This window comes from Rhineura floridana, chromosome 4, assembly GCF_030035675.1.
Source record: "Rhineura floridana isolate rRhiFlo1 chromosome 4, rRhiFlo1.hap2, whole genome shotgun sequence".
NCBI lineage: Eukaryota > Metazoa > Chordata > Lepidosauria > Squamata > Rhineuridae > Rhineura > Rhineura floridana.
Window position 1 is genome coordinate 2575736 of NC_084483.1, and position 21707 is coordinate 2597442.

The following is a 21707-nucleotide window of genomic DNA, read 5'->3' on the forward strand; positions in this document are numbered from 1 at the left end:
AGTACAGAATATTGGGCTGGATGTTGACATCTTGAGGTCTGCATTTACAGTCAATCTGTACATGAAAATTACAGACTGAATTAGTCATTCCTAGATGTTTACAGGTATCAGGTTAAACCGTCAATTCTGGGATAAAGAAGCAATGGCTGATTCCTATTTTTAAAAACACAAACTCCTGCTTTTACCTGGATCAAACACTCAGGGCACAGGCCCATGCCACAAATTTGCATATTTTAATTTAGATGCATAGATACAAATGTACGCCTTTGAGCAAATTCAGGTAATACATGGCTGGATTTCGCTCTCACTGCCCTTTGCATCAGGCATAGCTGCTCATATATATGAGAAGGGAACAAGAGATCTGGGTCTCAACGCAAAGCTCCCTGGGTTGCCCCTTAACAATATCTCTGTTTGAATTGAGAAGGACCTGACTTGGAGCATATTTTAACCTCATTGAGAGTACTACCAATTATCTTGCTGCTCAGAAAGAATAAAAAGTATTAGGGTTTTTGTTTGTTCTGTATCAGGCAATACAGGCTAAAATCAGCTGATTCTAAGACCACAGGTTGTTAGTTAAGGTTATTTGCTGAGTCCTGTGTTTTTTTCTTTGCTTGTGCAGAGCTGTTCAACAGAATGGAAACTTGCATGTTTACCAGCTCAGACCCAGGTGAGCAGACCAGTCCTCAGCTCAACCCACCATCCTTGCAAGTATGTTTGGAAGAATAATCCCTCTTGTCACCCTCAAACAATACACTGGGGTGACCTACTACAGATGCCAACAGGGTAGTCAGCAAATTACCTTATCCGGTGATCATGAAAGCAACTACATTTAACCTATACCGAGTATCGGAGCCAGCAAAATCCACTTTAAAAACTTGACACCTTTTCACTTTAACTGCAACAGAGTACCTTGCATTTTTTTAAAAAAAAAACCTTTAAACACTACATTTTTGCAGCATAAACTTTTCTTCATAAAGCAAGGAACTCGTGTATCATGCCAAAGATGACTAAGCAGAAACTGCTGTCTTGAAGTAATGAAACAATGGCTGATTCTCCAGAAATCAATAATTAGAGATAAAACTGTATGTTTCACCGAACTACAAATGTACTTTATTACATCCTGTTAGCAATACTCCTTGGGATGTGATCTTGTGACACTCAGAATAGCATCACAGCTGCAATCCTGTGCAAAATTGTTAGGGAATGAACCTCACTGGAATCAGTGAAATGTACTTCTGACTAAACGCTCATGGGACTGAGCTGTCAGAGATCAGTGAGCAACTTCTCCTACTCCCAGTAATTTCCACCCCCATGTGTGGAAGGTTTTATCCCCTAAGCTTGTGGTGATGTCAAAATATATTAGATTAGGAGTTGGATTCCTCACAACATACTCTCATGTGGCTTTATAATTAGAATTTGTTTTTAGTTTTTTTAATGGCTAGCCATTTATACTTTTATACATAAAAACAAGAGATTTTTAAAAATCTGCCACCATCCTTTAGTTTGTGTTTAGAATGTTACCCTTCAGCGCTATATTTGCCATAACCTGATCCGCTGCCACCAGGACAGACTTCCCCAACCTGATATCCTACAACTCCCATCATCCCTGGTCATTGATCATGATGACTGGGGCTGATTGGAGTTGTAGTCCAAAACATCTGGAGGGCACCAGACTGGGGAAAGCTGTAGTAGGTCCATCCCCCATCCCCAGGAAGTGAGAGATGCACAGCATTTTGCTTACCATGTTCCTCTACACAACTGAGATGGATGAGTGCAGGAAACAAGTTACAGCTATGTCTTTATTGTACTATATACCAATCCCGTGCAGGGAAAAATCCACAGTCAGAGTTTGTTTCTCTCTGTTGATATCTTGTAGTTGGCTTATTCTCATATTGCTAAACTTGCACAAGTGCTAGAAAAAATGTTTTCCTGGTGGAGTGGAATCTTCTTGCAAGACTAAAAGTGCATATTGTGGACACACACACCCCGCCTTTCAGAGCTTAAAAAAACCAACCAGATTTTCTAAGAACCAACTTATAAGGAGAGACAAAGACCTGGGTGCATCAGTAAGAGGTGGGATCTTGTGTTGTTGCTGTGTTCTGATATATTCCCTCCTCTCTTCCCCCCCTCCTAAGGGCACTCAAACCTACCTGGTAATTATAGCTTTTGAACTGGGAGCCTTTCTTCCACTGAGTAGCTCTTAGCTGTCATCAGAAACAAAGGAACTTAGAGGAAGTGGTTACCGAGCCCCAAACACAGCAACACATGTGGGGGTAGAAGAATTTTTTTTTTTAGGTGCCAGTTGCATCTAGACTCAGTTTTGTGGCTGTGAAGTGCAGCCTTCTAGGCTGCAGTTTCCATCAGCCCTGACCAGGATGGCTGTGCTGGCTGGTGCTGATTTATTTATTTATTTTGTTGCATTTATATACCGCCCATAGCAAGTAGCTCTCAGGGCGGTAAACAGAATTGGATAAAATACATACATCATCATAATAAAATCACAAAACATATAAGACACAATGAAAACAAAATACAATTAAACAAAATATAAGATAATAAAAGGATTAGTATTACAAGATTAAAAAGATAAAAATATTAAAATGATTAAAATGCCTGGGAGCATAAGAAGGTCTTTACCTGGCGCCGGAAAGATAATAATGAAGGCACCAGGCGTACCTCTTCGGGGAGGCTATTCCACAACTCAGGGGCCACCACAGAAAAGGCCCTAGATCTAGTAACCACCCTCCGGGCTTCACGATGGGTTGGTACCCGGAGGAGGGCCTTAGATGCTGAACGAAGTGAGCGGGTAGGTTCATAGCGGGAGAGGCGTTCCACCAGGTATTGCGGTCCCACGCCATGTAAGGCTTTATAGGTCATAACCAGCACCTTGAATCTCGCCCGGAAGCAAATAGGTAGCCAGTGCAGGCGAGCCAGAACAGGAGTTATGTGCGAAGACCGACTGGTCCTCGTCAATAGTCTAGCTGCCGCATTCTGCACTAGCTGAAGCTTCCGAACTGTCTTCAAGGGCAGCCCTATGTAGAGCGCATTACAGTAATCCAATCTCGAAGTTACCAGAGCATGATGGGAGTTGTAGTCCAAAACATCTGAAGGGCAGCAGCGAAATCTGGGTAGTGTCAGAGCACAATTTTCAGCACATTGCACTCTAACAGTGAACCCCACTCATTTCATTGGTTGTGTCACTTAATTTCCTAAAGTCAGCCATGAGGTCTGGGACAGAAGACAAATATGAAGCAATGTCTTGCTTTCACAACGGAACCAAACCAGGGACCCACTGTACACATTAAGACAATAATCGGAATAAGAATAATGATTTATCATATCCTATAGACACATTAGCTAGCTGTGCTGTTTATCTCTAGCAGCCATTGCTATTGAATCCCATTGGGCTAGTCACAGCTGGCACCGCTGTACATTTTTGCAGAATTGCACATTACGTATTATACGATAATAGGTGTGCATGCTGTGCACTTAAAATACATAGCAATCATGACTTATTGCCCTGCACGGGAGTCTGTTTACAGCATGCCTTGGGGGAAGGCACTTTATATAAGCGAGCAATAAGACAACTTACGAAAACAAGCACTAGAAAAAGAAACAGACTGCAAACAGAAATGTGTCTGTGTTTCTGTCTTTGCACAGGAGATGGTAAACCCAAACAATTCCTCTATTTAAAATACAAGTTGCCTTATACTGAGCCGGACCATTGGACCGTCTAGCTCAGTATTGTTGATACTGACTGGCTGTGGCTTTCCAGGCTTTCAGACAGAGAATCCCTCCCAGCCCTACCTGGAAATTACGAAGATTCAACCTTATTACGAAACATTGTCCCATAGTCTAACTATGTGCTGTGTGAAGTACTTTCTTCTGTCTTCCCTGAATCTTCCAACATTCATCTTCAATGGATATTCCCAAGTTGTAAAGTTATGAGAGGGAGAAAAACATTTCTCTGACCTCTTTCCCCACATCACGCATAATTTTATACACCTCTATCATGTCTTCTCTTATTTGCCTTTTCTCTAAAGTGAAAAGTCCCAAATGTTGTCACTTTCCTTACAGGGGATAATTTTAGTTGCCCTTTTCTGAACCTTTTCTAGCAGCGTATTATGTTGCTTCAAAATCTAGCCCTTGAACTGGCCATTATTGTCTGTGGCCCAAAATGTCTTAAGATATCTTGCATTTTTAGCTCACAGCATTTATACCATTTCACTCTCTTGTACCTCCTTCTAGACTTCTCGTATCAAACGTTAATTCCTGACAAGTGCATCTGATTTTGTAATTATCCTTATAGGTTCCCTTCCTTTAAAAAACATATCTTATGAGAAGATTGCTACTTGTGAAATAAGGGTATCGTTTTTGCATTTTCCACAGTATTTTTTTTAATTAGGGCAACTTAAGCCAGAAAAATTTATCTTAAGTTTTCAGAAAAATACCATCAAAACTACATTCAGACAGGTTCTCACAATTTAATCTTTATTATCTGACCTTATACAACTTGGGGAATACCTTATTGAAGACAAAGTAACAGGCAGTGTACATTTACATGTTTGTGAAGGATACTAACATATTTTGTATAATGTGTGATGTTTAGGGTAGGATAGATACATCTTCTGCAGGGATGGCTAAACTGTGGTCCTCCAAATGCATAGCATTACAACTCCCATCATCCTTCTGGCCATGCCAGCTGGGGCTGATGGGAGTTGGTGCCCAACTATGCTTGGAAGGCCACAGATTCCCCACCCCTGAATGGAACACAAGAAGGTGCCTTCCCACCTAGTCCTGTCATTTGTGCATCTAAGCCCATACTCTTGACTAGTACAGCAACAGCTCACCAAGGTCTCAGGGCAGAATTTCCCTGAAGATCCTTTCAATTGAAAATGCCAGGATTAAACATGGGGCCTTGTGTACAAAAAGCAGGAGCTTTACCTTACCACATGATGAAATGGGGTCGCCTAATATTAGGACTGGAGCAGGCTAATTTGAGCATTGACTGCTGGAGTGAAGGAAGTTGCACCCCTGAGATGCAACAGGTGACAACTTTTCAGTTTTGATCTCCTGGAAGAGGACATTAGACTTTGGTTGAATAATTCTGACTCCTTTTCTCCAGCACATTTGGCTTTAAAAAGTGTGAGGAATATCTCCCAAGCAGAGAGAGGAAAATGTTGATAGTACTTGTTATGTGCCTCCAAGTCGACTACGTCTTATGGCGACCCTATGAATCAGTGACTTCCAAGAGTCACTTAACATTTATTAAACTGAAATTTATTAAACTTAAAATATTGATCTGGAAACTATTTTCTGTCCTTCCAAAGACAGTGTAAGCGATGTGTGATTATTGGGGTACTGTGTATAAGCTCAACACGCACATGCTCATGAAATATTCTCCCCCTCACTGCATCACACGTGCCAGGGCACTGAAAGCAAGTTAGGGCCTTGGTTTTCGTCGCCACCGGGTCCAAGCAGAAGCAGAAGACTGTTTTACACAGACACACACCCGGGCCAGTGATTGCCGAGGGAGCAGAGTGTTTTCCGAAGCATCCCCCGGGGCAATGGAGATCCCAGCCTGTGATTAGGGCCTTGAGGAAGGCGAGGGAGGAGCAGAAAGAGGAGACGCGTTTGCAAAATACAGCCGCCTCCACCTCCCGCACGGTGGCTCGCTCGCTCGCTCGCTCCCCGACCATCTTGAGTCCCAAGCAGCGAGGGAGGGAAGCTGGCTGGCTCTTTGCCTGCCTCGCTCGCTCTTTCTCCCTCCCCGAAAGCAGCTGGGCTGCTCGGATAACGTCATCGCTTCCGCCCAGCTTCCTCCTCCTGTTGGCGGCGGTAAGAATCCAACATGGAGTAAAGGCAGCGATGGGGCTCGGACGGGGCCGCCGGCTGCTGCTGCTGCTGCTGCTGCTGCTCCTCCACCCGGGCGCACTGGCCGACGCGGCACCCCGCTGCCTTCCCGCGCGCTGAGCGCCCTCGTCCCCGCCGCAATCCTCCCTCCTCTCCTTCGATCCTCGCCCGCCGCCAGCGAGGCCTGAGCAGACTGCCCGTCTTCGGCTGGCTCCCTCCCTCCCCCCTCCATCCCTGCCCCTCTTCTTCCACCTCCCTCCCCTTCTTCCACCCAAGCCGAGGAGGCCTGCCCGCATCCCCCGCGCGCTCTCTTCTTCCCCTCAATGTGAAGCCCCGGAAAAATGAAGAGGCGCAACCCGGTTGTCCGCGGCGGGGGATGAGCTCTGAGGGGGAGAAAATGACCGAAGAAGCCCACCCAGACGAGTAAGTGTCCGCCTAGGAGAACGCGGAGGGGAGGGGTGGAAATGGATGTAAACATCTGCTTGGGGAACATCTGGAGAGCGAGAGAGCGCTGTTCGGGCTCGCTGTTGCCGTGGCAATCATTTTCGTCTTCTCTTGCGGCCCCCCCCGCTTGGTTTGGAAGAGATGCCAAACTCTGCAGCTATCCCGAGCCTGCGTCTCCAGGAGTCCGTTCGTTCTCCGCCTCCCCTCATCTCGCTGTGGCTGAGGCGCTGGTGGAGGGCGTGCAATGCCCTAATTTCTCAGTCTCAGCCTGCGACGCTTTGGGGACGGGGTCTTGCATAGCCCCTCTCTGGGAAGTGGGGGAGGGGGTTATAGAAAGACTTGGGTCTTTTTCTGGACCTATGTAGGGCGAATGCACCATGGCGCGGATTGTCTCGTTCTCCCTTCCCTTTCTGTCTACCCCGTGGTACCCCCTGCTCCTTGACTCTGGGTGCTGGACACTGGTTTATGCAAGGATTTGCCCTCCCCAGCCCCTCACGCCCACTTCAACCTTGCCTGGTGTGTGTTTATGCAGCCTTCATATCCGCCATTTCTTTTTTTTTTTCTTTCTTGAATCGCGCTCATTTGCATACCACATTTCCATTCATAAAAAAAAAACCACCCTCGGAGGCCAGGAGTCTGTGCTGTGGCCGCAGGAGAAAGAAAACCTCGCGGGGGGGGTAGGAGGAGGAGGGCGGCTCGATTGTTGTTGCAAGACGGATCCGGGGTGTCGAGTGAAAAGAGGCTTCCGATCTTTCTTCCAACGCTGCGTGGCGAGGGAACAAATCGGAAGGGTGCCTGCCTCGGCCTTGACTGGCTCTGAAGCTGCGCTGGGGGAAGGAGGGGTGGGTCGCTGACTCGCATAGGCACGGCAGCCTTGTATACACAGGCTCGGCTTTGAGTTCATTGTTAGCGTCGCAGCAGATAGAGAACGGTGTGCCTGACGCTGCGCGCGCGTGTCTGTGAGTGAGTGAACGGGAGAGAGAGCGTGCATGCAAGAAGGGGGACGGGGCCCATTAATGACTTTTATACCGCCTTCCCCCTTGAAAGCTTGATCATTTCCAGACAAATCCCTCTAAAGGTGCGAAAGGGTGTCTCAAAGCCACGCTTGATCTTCCTACAACCGCACCTCTGCTTTGGGGCACGGCTTTCTTTTAAAAGTGCCTGTGTGGCGGGGTGGGGCTCCTTAGGCTCGTGGTGATTAAAGGTGGCTTGGCTCGCCCGCAGGGATACATCTTTCTCTCTGGCTTGGATTAGGCAGCTCTCGCTCTGCACCATGGATATTTCTCTCTGTGTGTGTGTGTCTTTTTTGTGAATAAAACGGGTTCCCGTTATTGTCACATGACCCTGACATTCATAAATCCGGTAACCTTCAGCCTTCGTTCATTCACTTAGGCGCCGTCGCTAGTGCCCTGTCCTTTTCCTGAATTGGTAGAGATAAGGGGGGTGTCTAGGAGGGGGGGAAGAATAAGGTAATTCCGCAGGATTAGGAAATAGGCTCTCTAGTCTAAATAGTACTTATTGGCACAAGAAGGGGCCTCCTTTCCATGCTGGAAATGGGAAGTGAGTCACGTTTTTTTCCTCCTCCGTTTGATGGTTGAAGGTTTGAAGCTCACATCCGTGGAGAGGATGTTGCTGTTGCTAATTCATCTTTGTGGAAATGGGGAGGGCAAGAGGGGAAGAGCAATCCTTACATAGATGCCCTTGCCCATGTAGATCTTGAGTCTGGTAAAGAGGGGGCTTCAGCATATTGAGAATCACTTCAGTATTCCCTGTACCTGCAAACTGTTCTGTCATCTTTAGCTAACGCTAAAATAAAATAAAGCTGCACCTTACTGTGAAATCCTCTCATGCTAGAAAAGTGGAACAAATGAGACAGGGCCTGAAAAGGTACAAGGCTGCAACATCCATCTTGCTTGCTCTACTTCCAGGATTGCTTCGAATACATGCTGGTTTACTGTTGGGCTCTGAATTGCAGAAGTTGTTGCCTGCAATCCATTCATAAGGTTGATCCTCCATCTGATCAAGCTATAAACTATAAAAGGACTAGAGTAACTATTTTCAGGCTGGATTGCCTGTTTTTTTCGTGGAGACTTAGCAATCTCTTTTAAGAGTGGCAAATTGAAAACTGCTCCTGGGCAACAATGTAAAAATCCTGGTCTGTAATGATTTGGCAGCATTGTGCTGTTTTCTTCCCCACTCCTAAATTAAAAGAAAAACTCATTTCTCTTGGAGGAACAATAGGAATGTTGAGTTTGTTTTGTTTTACAAAAAAATGTTGTGCAAACCCTTCTTGTGCTACAGGAGGAAGAATAAAGCATCCAATATTTTTGTCCCCATGCTACAAAGTGGGGACTATAGATGAGACTGAGAGATGATATGGGAAGTGAAAGAGATTTACAGCAGCCCTGTAATGTAGCTCAGTGCTGCAATCCCCATATTGTAGATCAGGGAGGGGGTCTGAGGTTAGGAAGCAATGTCTGGCTTGCACCTAATCTGTTTATGGCCTGCCTTGAGTTTCGAGCTAATGACTGGGCTGCAGCAAAGGTAAATCTAGTCAAAACAGTAATGTCCACTTACTTGCTCACCTCCAAGCCAAAGCCAATACACACTTGGATGCGGACATGTTGTGCTCAACACACTTGCATGTGGACACTTGCAATCCAAAGGAAGAACTCAAATAAAGTTAGGATCCAGTGGGCCTGTGTACTCCTCTTACCTGTGTGGGATCTTAGGGTGAGATTCCTTGTATTTCACTTCCTGTTTCGGTGCCACCAAGCACTGGAGCAACACCTTGAAATGTTCTTTTATTCTATGGGACCAGAACTGCTAAAGACACTCTGATCCTTTCATATTCAACAATTTGATGCAAACGTATTTGGCATGGGTGAATCTTTGGCCTTCTAGATGCCACTGAACTACAATTCCCATCAGCCTCAGTAAACATGGTCAGTGGCCAGGGATGGTGGGATTTGTAGTTCAGCAACATCTAGAAAGCCAAAGATTTCCCACATCTGATATAAACAATTGTGTAGTCCTCTCTACCAATGGTAGTGGCTATTTTAGTTCAGGAGGAGGAGGATTGGGGGTGGGTGAGAACTTGTCTGCTATAAGCAATTTTTAGCATTCATTTACAGCAGGGGTGGAGAGCTTGCAGCCCTACAGGTGTTGCTGAACTGCAACTCCCATCATCCCTGACTATGGCCCATGGTGGCTGGGGCTGATGGACCCAACCACATCTCTAAGGTCCCAGGTTACCTGATCTATAGCATGGAATGTGTAGTACTGAAAACATGCAAATCTTCTCACTTGTCACTAGTTGTAAAACAGGATGGCCAACTTTGTCAAGCAAAAAGGACCACAGTGACAATGTATAATGAACCAGAGGGCCACAACTAATTTGTAAGCTGAATGAAACTATATATATTCTGAATATTCTTTTTATAACCTAGCAAGCACCAGGCATGCTGCTCTTTTTCCTTCCAATATTTATATTTTAATATTGGTGCAGAAATAGTGATTTGAAATTGAAAGATCTGCAAGACAGTGGATTTGAGTGTCTTTTCCTGCTTTTGTTGATGCCATTTTTGCCATCACTTATCTCTGGAAGCATGAGGACTAGGAACTAGTTTCCAGAATGGTTTGGGAGCTGCATGTGGTCTGCCGGAGCTCTAATATATTTATCTGGTACATCTCTGTGGCTGCTTCCTGTTTTTTTTTTAGAAACGGAATGTTGCCTTTTTGGTTCATCCCATCTTGTCCAGACAGCTAGACTTTGCACGGCAGGGAGAAATGCATTGGCACAATTGAAGGCTAAAAATGTATTTATTCTCTTCCATTTCGCCAATATTATTATTCATAGATTAGGCTGCAATCCAATACATGTCTACTCAGAAGTAAGCTCCATTGAGTTCAGTTAGATTTACTCCTAGGTAAGCATGTATTAGATTGCAGCCTTAGAGGCTTTAGGCCAATTGCATGCCTCTGACTTTTGTTATGGGCTTCCATGTGCTTGAATACTAACCTGGGTAACTTCCTGTATCCTGGTAAGTTAATCGACGATTAAGTGTGCGAGACGGTTCCCCTTGGTGCATTAACCAATTTAACCAAGGTTGAATGGGAATTGAAGCATTAAGTCTTGCAGCTTTCAGACTTCCGGGAAGGGTGACTTCGCTTGTGCCTGCTTTTGAGACGGGCTCCCGCCTCAAAAGAAGCTTATTCAGATATAAATCAGTCAGAACATTTTTTTTTTTTGACTGATGAAATTTCTCCCGGGCAGGGAGAAACGTAGAGATCAACCTCAAAAGCCTGTTTTTGTTGGGAGGACTGGATTTCATTAATTTATGAGAAAAGGTCCAGCCAGCAATGCCGGACGGACTTCCGAACAAGCTCTATCTGATTAATGCGATACGTTTATCTTTTCTTCAAAGAGAAAACGGACTAACAGGCAAGCACCCTTCTTTCTATTATTTTTTTTACTTGGTTTAAATTGTTGCAGCAAAAAGAGATTTGTCAAATGAATCAGCTTTAAAGAACTTCTGGGTGAGCTATAACTCTTCTCTGTTATTCACGAAATTAACAGCTTATCTCTGTTTCTATTGCAAAAAGCTGTCCTGGAAGTGCATTCTAAAGATATAAACAGAAGAGGGATTTCTATTCCGAGGAACATTATATTGTCTGGGACTATTCTCTTTTCGGTCTATTTTATTTTGACGAATCTGCTTCTTCACGACGCCACTAACTGTTTTGATGCTGGGAACTAAATTTGTTTTGTATTCTTGAACATAGAGAGATAAGGCAGGCTGCTCTGTTTATACTGTGATGTCATCAAGCCTGGAATATTAACCCAATTGTTGCTGAAATAAGAAGTGGTTCTTCTTTATTTTTGTTTTGTTTTGTTTTCGTGGTTTTAAAAATGGCAATCAAGAAAGTGGCTGAGAATCTGGAAGTAATTATGTTTCAGAAAATAATGGATGAGATTGAGATAACGAAACAAACCCTGCGACAGGGCAGTAAGGAGCTGAAAATGGAACTGAGCAAAATGACGCAGGAGCTTAAAGAAATAGGGGATCCTGTGAGAGAGGAGAATGAGATCAGAGATGAGAAAAGAAAAAATAAAGGGAAGATACAAGCCCTGGAGATTGGAACAAATGTGGAATTGGAAAAAGATCTGGAGTTTATGGATATTAGAAATAAAATCTACTGTTTGGAATTTAACGTTATCTCTGAAGAAATTAATGAAGATATTAGAGATAAAGTTATCAATGGCTTGGATAATCTTCTGGACTGGAATGACGTGATGGAGCTTGATATAGAGAAAATCTATGGAATTAACTGCAGCCATGTGACAATGGAAAAACTCTCAAGAGATGAGCCAGTGCATTTTGTAAAAAAGAAGAACAGAAATAAGACTTTACAACAATATTTCAGCAACTTATTCAGAATTGATGGCAAGAAAATATTTGGGATAGAGGAAATTCCCATCAGACTCTTATTATATGACTATGGCTATGACAGCAAGATTATTATGGAATACTGATAATGGAAGATTGGACACTGAAATTACTGGACTTAACAGGACTATTGAAGATGGAAGATGGAATTAATAGGGATAATGGAATAATGGCTATTGAAATTATTGGACCTAACAGATTTTGATGAGATGGATTAATCGATATGTTTATTTGGACTATGGTTATGACAATAAGATTATTATTATTATTAACGAGATGGATTAATCGACATGTTTATTTGGAGAAAAATTGATAGATATATTTCTTAAAGAATTGAAACCTCTCTTTGACTTTTTGTGGAAAGAATAAAGTAATGTTTATGAGATTTGATGATTAATTAAGATAACTACTGGAGGAAAGTGATTTTATAATATAATTTAAGAGACAGGATTGTTATATATTGTAGACCTATAACTGATTTGATCTGCGACAAATGGGAAGTCAACATTTTATTTTTTTGTTTAATCATTTTTGTTTTGTTTTGTTTTTTGTCTTTGAATGTTTTATTATTTTGTTTTGTATGTTTTATGAAAATTTGAATAAAAATTATTGTAAAAAAAAAAAGTCTTGCAGCTTTCTGTTACCAATACACCATTTAAATAACAGTAGAGTAGGAAAAATGGAAGTTTTCCAATGATTTTAATGTACTTTCTTGTAAATGTTCAATTAAAAGATTACTATTAACCTTCAGTTCTCTTTCCTAGTAGAAACAATTAGTGACAATCTAAAAAAGTAAATGACTTTAAAAGTCATTACCAATGGAGACATGACCTACAATTTTACCTGATCTTTTGTACCAACATATAAATTCTTAGGATGGGGCACACTGCTTGTTGTGTCAACAAAACATAGGCAGGTGCTGGTGTTGCAACCAGCTAGGCTGGCATGATAACACCATAAAATGTGTCAAAAAGCTGCATTGCCAAAGGGTAACAGTATAACATTGATATTCCCAAAAGATTACAGGTATGGAAATGCACTCTAAAAGAACAACTCCAAAAATACATATTCTTAAGAGTGCCGCTCACAAAGTAATTAATACAATGCAATAATATGCATATCTACACAGAAGTAAGTCCCATTTAATTTAATAGGACTTACTTTCAGGTTAGTGTGCATAGGATTGCAGCTGGCCTTAAGTGCAAAAAAATAGCAAGCAAAAAGTATGCGAAATGCATTGTAAATGCATATTGAAAGGGGTATTGGTGGACTACATCTTTTAAACATTTGTTTCGCTCATACAAAATCCTATTCAAAAGGTGAATGGTTCTGTCTCGGTCAGCCTGCATTTCTTGCCTAAACTGTGATTGGTTTGTGAGTAAGGATCTTTTTATTCCCTGAGAATACTTAAAAGACTTCTAAAAAAGAGGGAAACAATGTTCACGGGAAGCTGGGGCTTGCTGAAGGCTTATTAGTCTTCAAGGAAGTTTGAGGGAGGTCTTCAAAGAGCTTATCAGAGAAGTTTCCTTGAAAGAGCAGCTTAGCTTTCATTACCCAAAGAACAAGAGTGTGTTCTAGGCTGGATGAGGCCTTTCTAGCACTCTGCATTAACTGCATGTGAACCCAAACACTTCTTAGTAGTTTCTGCAATATGCAGGACTTTCTTTGCAGATAAATTTATATGGAAGGGTCTAAGGAAGAAAGCTCAAAAAGCACTGGACCAAGAGATATGTATATAAGACTTTGGGTTAAAGGATATGTTTCCTTGGAAGCTGGGCCATCCTTTCCCACTTCTGCAGTGCTAGACTAGACATCCTTTGGTAGATGTTCATACAATAAATCACTTTCATACTTTTAGGTGCAGGTGGTAGTTTGTCATTTCATTTGGGATACTTTTACTCCCACCCCCTCCCATCATAAGATCACATGTCAGGTTGCAATTTAGTACCTTCCTGGGTTATTCTGCTAAAGCAGGACCACTTTTCCCCTCAGCAGGCTGGATACTTAGCTTGTCCCTGCCTCTGCTTGCAAGCCAGGCCACTGTGCGAGGTGGGTGGAACCATACCTGTCAATTTTCTGACATCACCATGGCATCAGGTGACCCATTTTTCCTTTGCAGTGTGGCTTGAGTTCAAGCCACATTGCAAAGGAAGACCCCAGGAAAGGAGGATACCAGCCCATCAACTGAGCAGTGGTGATGTCAAGCCCCACTTCGATCAGCTTCACTGCAGAGTTCCCAAAAGGATAATGGCATCATGGGCCAAAAATAGGACAACTGCTGGGCCTAATAAGGCCCATGGGCCGGAGTTCCCCACCCACAGCTGTGTTAAAGTGAATGGTACTACTTTGGTGACTTAAGGATTGTAGCCTTAGAAAATAAAATTAACCCACCTGTGGTACTCTAATGCTGAATGAGTAATCTGAGTTTTCTGTCTGAGAACCAGAAGAATTAAACCTGTAGAAAATGTGGACTGAGGGAGGGGGTGGCATTGTAGCATCTATAAATTGCCATGTAACACATAAGTGAGAGTTCAGGAGAGTACGTTAAGGATATAACTGAAAATTAAACAAAAATGCTTCGTAAAAAGTAAAAAGCTTTGAAGTAGTAATGTTGGATTTGCTGCAGATTGGTTAGCTGAGGGCCAGGCTGGGCTGGGTCAAATCAGCCCCCACTTCTCCGTTGGACTACTTGCAACGTTGCTGTAGTTTTTGCCTGCCTTGGATACCCGTTTTGTAGACTGCCTGTTGTGAGGCTACTGTTTTGTGGTTAGAAGGCTCTTGCCCAAGGGAATTTCCAGTGCAGTATGAAAGAAGGATGGGAAGCCAGGAAGATATTCTGAGAATAGTATAAAAGCTGAAGCTTGGCTGGCTTGGTTCTGAAACTGCCTGGATGGGAGACTCCTTGGGAACCATACGTAAGCCTCCCTGAACTTCTTGGAAGAAAAGCAGGGTGTAAATAGCATAAAATAAAAAAAGAAATGCCTTTGTGTGGGACAGCATACATATGTGTTTTTTGGCTAAGGCACACTGACTTGGTTTAAAGCTGAGTGTACCTCGATGTCCCTGCCATAGAATGCAGCTTGCAGTTGAAAGGTTCCTATGTATGTAATCATTTCTGGGTTTAGAAACCTAGTCTTACGATGGAAAAAGTAACATGGTATTGTATTGGCTTTTACAGCTTTGGATCACTTTGAATTTAATATCCCTTTGAATTGAAATCTTGAATTGTTGACTTTGAGAAATCCAGACTGTGTGTATGCTTTTCTAGATTTCTCCAGGGAAAGGCCTTTTGTTTAAAGAACATATTGGAACCAGGGCTGTGGAGTCGGAGTCGTGGAGTCGGAGTCGGGAGCAATTTTGGGAGGAATCTGAGTCGGTAGAAATGTACTGACTCCGACTTCCAAATAAATTTTGATTGACAAGAAGCAATTTTGGGTGGAGTCTGAGTCGGACAGTAGAAAAATAGAGGAGTCGGAGTTGAAGGTTTGGTGTACCGACTCCACAGCCCTGATTGGAACACTGGATCTGAAACCTGATGGCTTTAGACATTTTATCTATTTATTCACTAATAGGAAAAAAACCCTTGCAGTTTAAGAATGTACCTATAGCCAACAGATATTCTATCAAACTTTTAAAAGCAGGGAAATTGGACAGCTATAGTGAATGCACCAATAGAGCAAGAGATCTGACCTCCTCTCTGAGATATTTTACTGCCCCACGAATTTGTCAAAATGCAAACCCAATTTGGGTTGGTCTTTCACAGTCCAATCCACTTCCTGTGTAGCTTGGAAGGATTTGGTAACGTGTGCCTCTGAACATATGGTGAGTGGTGGCAGCACTTGCAATTAGCTCAGATAACAGAAACGACACGTACTGTGCTGATCCCGTTTTAGCAGGGGGAAAGCAACAATATTGAGACAGGTGATGTAGTTCAGATGTTCACTTTAAATATGTTTGCAATTTTAGTGAAATTTCCTATGGTAAATTGTTTTCTTTTGCTTCTGTGTCTATGAATATGTGAAGTATAACAACACTTTGTGTAATTTACACTAAAAAAAACCATCCAAAAAACAATTGTGGAATAATGGCACTGACTATTCTGCAAAATAGTCTCCAGTAAACGTGAGGAATGTCTCAGTTTGTACAAGATAAAATAGTGGGAAGTGAAATATATTTTAGAAAATTTCTAGGTGTGCTCTGTGTTTTTAATTGACCATGCCCACCCTTCCTTAAGTGGAGTGGTTTAAGCAAAGCAGGCTGAACGTGTACATTTTGGAGAGGTCAAGTTTGTTTTTTCCAACAGTTAGATTCATTACTTAAGTACTATTTATTTATTTATTTAATTTATCTCCTGCCCTTCCTTCCAGTAGGAGCCCAAGTTGACAACATATTATAATCAGTCTGATTTTACATCAAAGATGCAGTTGCAGATTCAACTGTTAATGCCCCCAAAACAGAAGTAGAATATAACCTCCAATTTGAAACAGAGAAGGCTGTCTTCACCATCACATGACATTGACTTTGAAAAAGGCTTTGAAAATAATAAAAATACATTTGACACAGATTTCTAGGATGAATAATGAGAGAAATATGATTTTCTAGGATAGATTCTCTGTAGAAACAGTAGTAACACAGGAAAGAAACGAAGTAAGAACACCAACAAACATACAAAAAATGTAATTTGCCATCTTTGGAGATGCAGTACTGATTGTGGATTTTGCCACCACTCACCATATGCTCAGAGGCACATATTACCAAATTCTTCCAAGCTACACAGGAAGTGGATTGGATTGTGAAAGACCAACCCAAATTGTGTTGGCATTTTGACAGATTTGTAGGGCAGTACAATATCTCAGAGAGAAGGTCAAGTCTCCAGCTCCCCTGGTGCATTCGCTATAGCTGCCCAATTTCCCTGCTTTAAAAGTTTGATAGAAATACCTTTTGGCTATAGGTATGTTCTTAAACTGCAAGGGTTTTTTGCCTATTAGTGAATTTATCTCCTTGTTAATCAGCAAGGTAAGAAATTGGATCCTGGTCCAAGTTTGCGGAGAATCGATTGATCATTTGCATGCTTATTGAGATCAGTGGGATTTTCTCCTCTGCAATCTTGCTTAGGATAGGTGAAACTGGCCAGGGACGGAGGGAGGGCAGGAGTGGGAAGGGAGGATGGGAGCAGGCAGAAGGGGAGGGCAGGTTTTATCATGTGCATGCTTATCGAGTTCAATGGGATTTACTTCCATGCAATCATGCTTTGGATAGGTGAAACTGATCACGGGGGAGGGTGAAGGAGGGGTACAGGGGAGGGGCAGGAGGGAGGGGATAGGAGGGAGAGGACAGATTTGATCATTTGAATGCTTATTGAGTTCAGTAGGATTTACTCCAGTGCAATCATGCTTAGGATAGGTGAAACTGACCATGGGGGGGAGGATAGGGGAGGGGTGCTGGAGGGGGGAGAAGAAGGGGAGGGGAAGAGTAGGGGGAGGGAAGGGAGGAGATTGGGTGGGTGGGCACTGGGCAGAAGGGGAAGCCCCTTTCCTTTCCAAAAGGAAATCATTGTTAGCGGTATCATTATCTTTCATGGTTTCCCCAACCTTTTTATAATACAGCAGACACATGTAGTCTTCCACCTAGATTTAAACCAAAGCTGACCCTGATTAGCTAAGACAAACAGCTGTTAATCCAGTGTTTACAACCCTGACAGTTGGTCCTTACTGAGCATGCCTGCACTTTCATAGACTCCAATGTTAATTTTCTTAAATTAATTAAAAATCAGACATGCTTTTTTTTACCTTTTAAACTGCAGAAGATGAAAGTCAGAGTGTGGGGCAAGGTCAATAATAGGATTATAGGTACTCTGTGAACATGGCTGATTTTTAATCAATTTCAACAAATTATGAGATCTTTGACAGAAAAAAGTCCGAAAGGGGTCTGGATTTTTTTTTACTCCTGTTTCCCTACTTTAAACTCTGGATTCTCTCTGAGCATTTTGTGTATCACCAAGAAAACATAGAGAATAGTTAAGCAAGCGTTTCTGAGTTCAGGTCGATAAGTTTTATAAGATTCTGTTTTGAAATGAGCTTATGGGAAACAGCAGAATGACAATATTACATTGCTAAACGGCTGAATGTGAAAAATCCATGCTGGCTGTAATATATAGCCACTGTTGTGGCTATATAGTAAAAGCATTTATATATCAGTTCATACACATGATGGTGTATAGCAATGTATACAATAAAACACATGATTCTTGGGTCGCTGTTGCTTTGTCTCCTGTTCTAGTTTCTTATACTAGCTTTTGCGTCGAGCATTAAAAGCAATATGTATTTCGTTGGTGTTTGTGAGTTTTTAAAAGACAGGTCTTTAATAAGTGAAACTCTCGGGTTAATCAAAATCGATTCTGTTACTATATGACTTGCAAGGGAATTGTTAAGACCTTATTACCAACCACCTACTGAGCCAGTTCCTTACTGTTTCTCATTTTAGTTGATTGCCATCTGAGGTGGAAGCTTGTAAATTCAAAGTACTTGGGACCATGTTGTGCTGCTACAATGTCCCTGATAGCACTACTTTTGTAGAGATAGTAATAACCTCTTAAAATATTTCCCTCCTGGGCACTTAGTAGTCTTCTCGTCTCCTTCATGGTTCTCTTCTAAGGAGATGCATAAAGGTGCAGTGGCTGTTGACTCAGCATCATTAGCTGGAGGTGGATTACTTTGCATTTGTCTGTCAAAAGCTTGTTTTGCTAGGAAATGTGTTTCAAACTTGTGACATCAGAAACAACAGTATCACTGGCTTCAAGTTGGCATCTCTTTGATACTGGCCTGATGTAGGCATTATACTTTCAACAAGCCATGGTGTGCAAGTTGGGAGCCAGCTAAATGAATACACATTTCCTCTTTCTATTCCTCCTTTTGCAAGCAATCTCTCCCCTACCCTATCCCTTGCATCCCTGTCACTTTATGGAAATATTAAGTGCCTTGATTCAGGGTCACATAAACTCATTTTCCCATTCACTGGCAATGAGTGCCCCTATTATTTCCATGCTCTCCTGCCTCATCCTGCACAGCTGGAAAAATGTCTCTTTTCCACTGGGCTTTTCTGAGAGGATGTGGTGGCAGCAGCAAGATGCTGATGATAACCTCTTGCCCTCTGCCCCAAAAAAACCAGTCCAAGGGAGAGAAATGACCTCAAGGGGAGGGATCAGTGGCAACAACAAACAGTGGCTGCCTGATAATCCAGCTATGATGGGGAAAGCCACAGCCAGTGGCAGAGCATAGGTCCCAGGTTCGGTTCCTGATATCTCCAGATGGGACAGGTCGATACCCCTGTCTGAAGCCTTAGAGAACTGCTGCAACTCTGTGAGTACTGAGCAAGGTGGGCCAGCAGCCTAACTCTGTATAAAGCAGATTTCTGTAAGCAAAGCCAAATTCCCGGAGTCCAGGCCTGATGGCAGGAATTGCAGTCTGAGTCTTTGGTACTTGTGCTAGCAATTAACATTCTGTGAGAAACTAGAGTAAGAAAAAGACTTTTATGTGGATATGCACTTTTCGAACTGCTTTTAAGAAGCTGCTCAATAGTATTTGGAGTTTTCCATAGTGCCATCTCAGTAATCCTTAAAAACAGCCCAGGCCATTCTTATTTGCGTATTGCAGAGGAGAGGCTGAGGGTAGAACGGCTTGCCTGAGGCCACCCTGAGGAGTTCTTTGGCCAAGGTGAAATTTGAAGTGAAGAGTCTGCTATCCCATAGACCATGTGATTAGCCATTGCCTCAGCCTTCCCCAGCCTGATGCCCTCCATATGCTTTGGACTGTAACTCCCACCAGCCCTAGCCAGCACAGCTGCTGTGTCAGCTCTTTAAGAAGCTACTTTAAAAACCAAATGTTAATGTGTCTTTAATGCCTGGTTTTTACTGTTAACGTGGGTGGAAGGACATAGGCTTCTGCAGTTGTTTCCTGAGCAAAGGAACATTTCATGTTCTGCTTTTGTTCTTTGAGCCCTGGAGCCAAGCATCCATGGGCGGCTGTGAGAAAAAGCATAACATATCTGAAGATATTACTTGGCTTCAGAGGACTCCCAAAGGTTGCTCTGTGTGACATCAGTTCTATCTCACAAAGGCAGTCCTTTCCTAGGAAATATTATCAATGGCTTTATAGTAGCAGTAATTACCGAACTGTATTTATCATCATGGAGTAGTAGCTGTGCTGATGGACCCCCGTTGTGTTCTTCTGTCATGATATCAGTCTGCACTTTTGAGGCAGGAAATGCAGTCCTGGCAAGTAAAAGCACGGCAAAGAGTTCTACTTACTTTCTAAGTTAAAATGTTGCAATATTGCAGTCTATGGTACATGTACGTACCTCCCACAAGAGCCAGCAAGGAAGGGGTTTTTAAGCCTAACTGCTGCACAGGGCAGAACTTTGGCAGGGTGGTAATAACACATGGGGAAGCTTCTTTCCCTGTTTGATGCCACCCACATGCCCATAGCAATGAAGGTTGAAAACAGCCAAAACATCTATTAGAGCCAATAGGAAGCTTTTCCCCCCAGCCTGATTGCCATGTGGAAAGGGGCAAGCATGGGAAGTCCCATAGGCCACATCTGGTCATGGGGCAGAGATTCCCTGTTCGTGTTTTGGAGAGACTGAGCTGGAGCAATTCTAGCTAATTAACTTAAAGGGACTGTGATTTTGACATAATGGATTTGGGGATAAGCACAAGTAATCTAGCTGCCGGGAATGGTAACAACACAACTAAGTGAATTAATTTATTGTGCAACTAGAGGACTTGACAGTCTTCGAATATATGCAACAAATCTTTGAATGCAAACTAGATTCACAAAATATGAAACACCATATAACTCATATCTAAACTTGGTGGCATGATATGCAACAGTTTAGTGCTATTCATGGAAATTTAGGGAACTGAATATCCCTATTCCCATTTAGTAATCACCTTGATTTCCAGTTAATTCAGTGCAAACCTCTTTTTATACCAGATGAGAGGGCTGTAGAAATCCCATTATCTAGGTAATCAGACCTTTGAAGCACCAGATAATGGTGTTTTCAGTCCTGCCAGGTAATTCTTTTCTGGAAGCTAAGTACTGAGAATATAGAGTTAAAGAAAACTGAACATTGTCATCTGCTTTGGTCAAATGCTACCCAACTTTTTTTGGGGGGGGGTGTAATCTCAGGATGATTAGTGGAAGTTGTGCAAGTTATCTTTGAGTTCATATTTGGATGAAGTACATGGAATAGCAGCATATGAAAGAGAAATATGGCGTGACGTGAACATTATTGGTTGGTGAATGACATACTCACTGTACACAGACAAAACTGCAGTAAAGGTGGCTCTCTACTTCCATTAGAACAGCATCTCACTTTGGCAGTACTTTTCTTCTAGTGTTGTCTGCAAAATGTGCTTTTCTGCTTTAGACTCCATGTTTTGCATGTTTATATAAAGACGAATATCCAAAGGGATGTGGAGCTCTGCGGCATGATCCTATATTTTTTCCAGTCCAGTCTGGTGCTATGAGTAGCAACTGCTCAAATAAAACAGAGAAATGTTTTTTTGAGGAAAGGAGGTTCAGGAGAGCATCTCTTCCACTGGGGACTAAGAAATCTAGGGTATGTAAAGCCATTTTTGCAGTTTTAGGAGATGTCCCTTGCATAATATGAGATTATGTGGCGTGCCATTGTCCTTGCACATTCTCCCCTATACACTGTTAGTGAATCCTTTACTTTACTCCCAAAGGGAACTATGTGGTGGGGGAGAAACCAATTATCTCTTTGCAACAAGGTTGATCCATGAAATGGCTTCTTAAATGTTGGTAGCAGGGCTATGGAGTCGGTACATCAAACCTTCAACTCCGACTCCTCTATTTTTCTACTGTCCGACTCTGAGTCCTTCATAAATGGCAAATGTATATTAATTTATTAATATTAATATTAAAATATTAATTTTATTTT

The 21707-nt window shown here is 42.5% G+C and overlaps 1 protein-coding gene across 2 annotated transcripts in view; it reads left to right on the plus strand.

The window, feature by feature from the left end:
• The first annotated feature begins 5678 nt into the window (after positions 1-5678).
• The window catches only part of SPRED2 (sprouty related EVH1 domain containing 2), an 88272-nt gene continuing 72243 nt past the window's right edge, over positions 5679-21707 (plus strand). The window contains exon 1 of one of the 2 annotated variants that reach the window (XM_061622231.1): positions 5679-6276. Coding sequence is in view for 1 of the 2 variants with exons in the window: in XM_061622232.1 (XP_061478216.1) it covers positions 6230-6276 (47 nt within the window). In the remaining variant the exon portion in view is untranslated. The remainder of the gene's footprint in view (positions 6277-21707) is intronic. The other variant, XM_061622232.1, reaches the window with a different exon arrangement.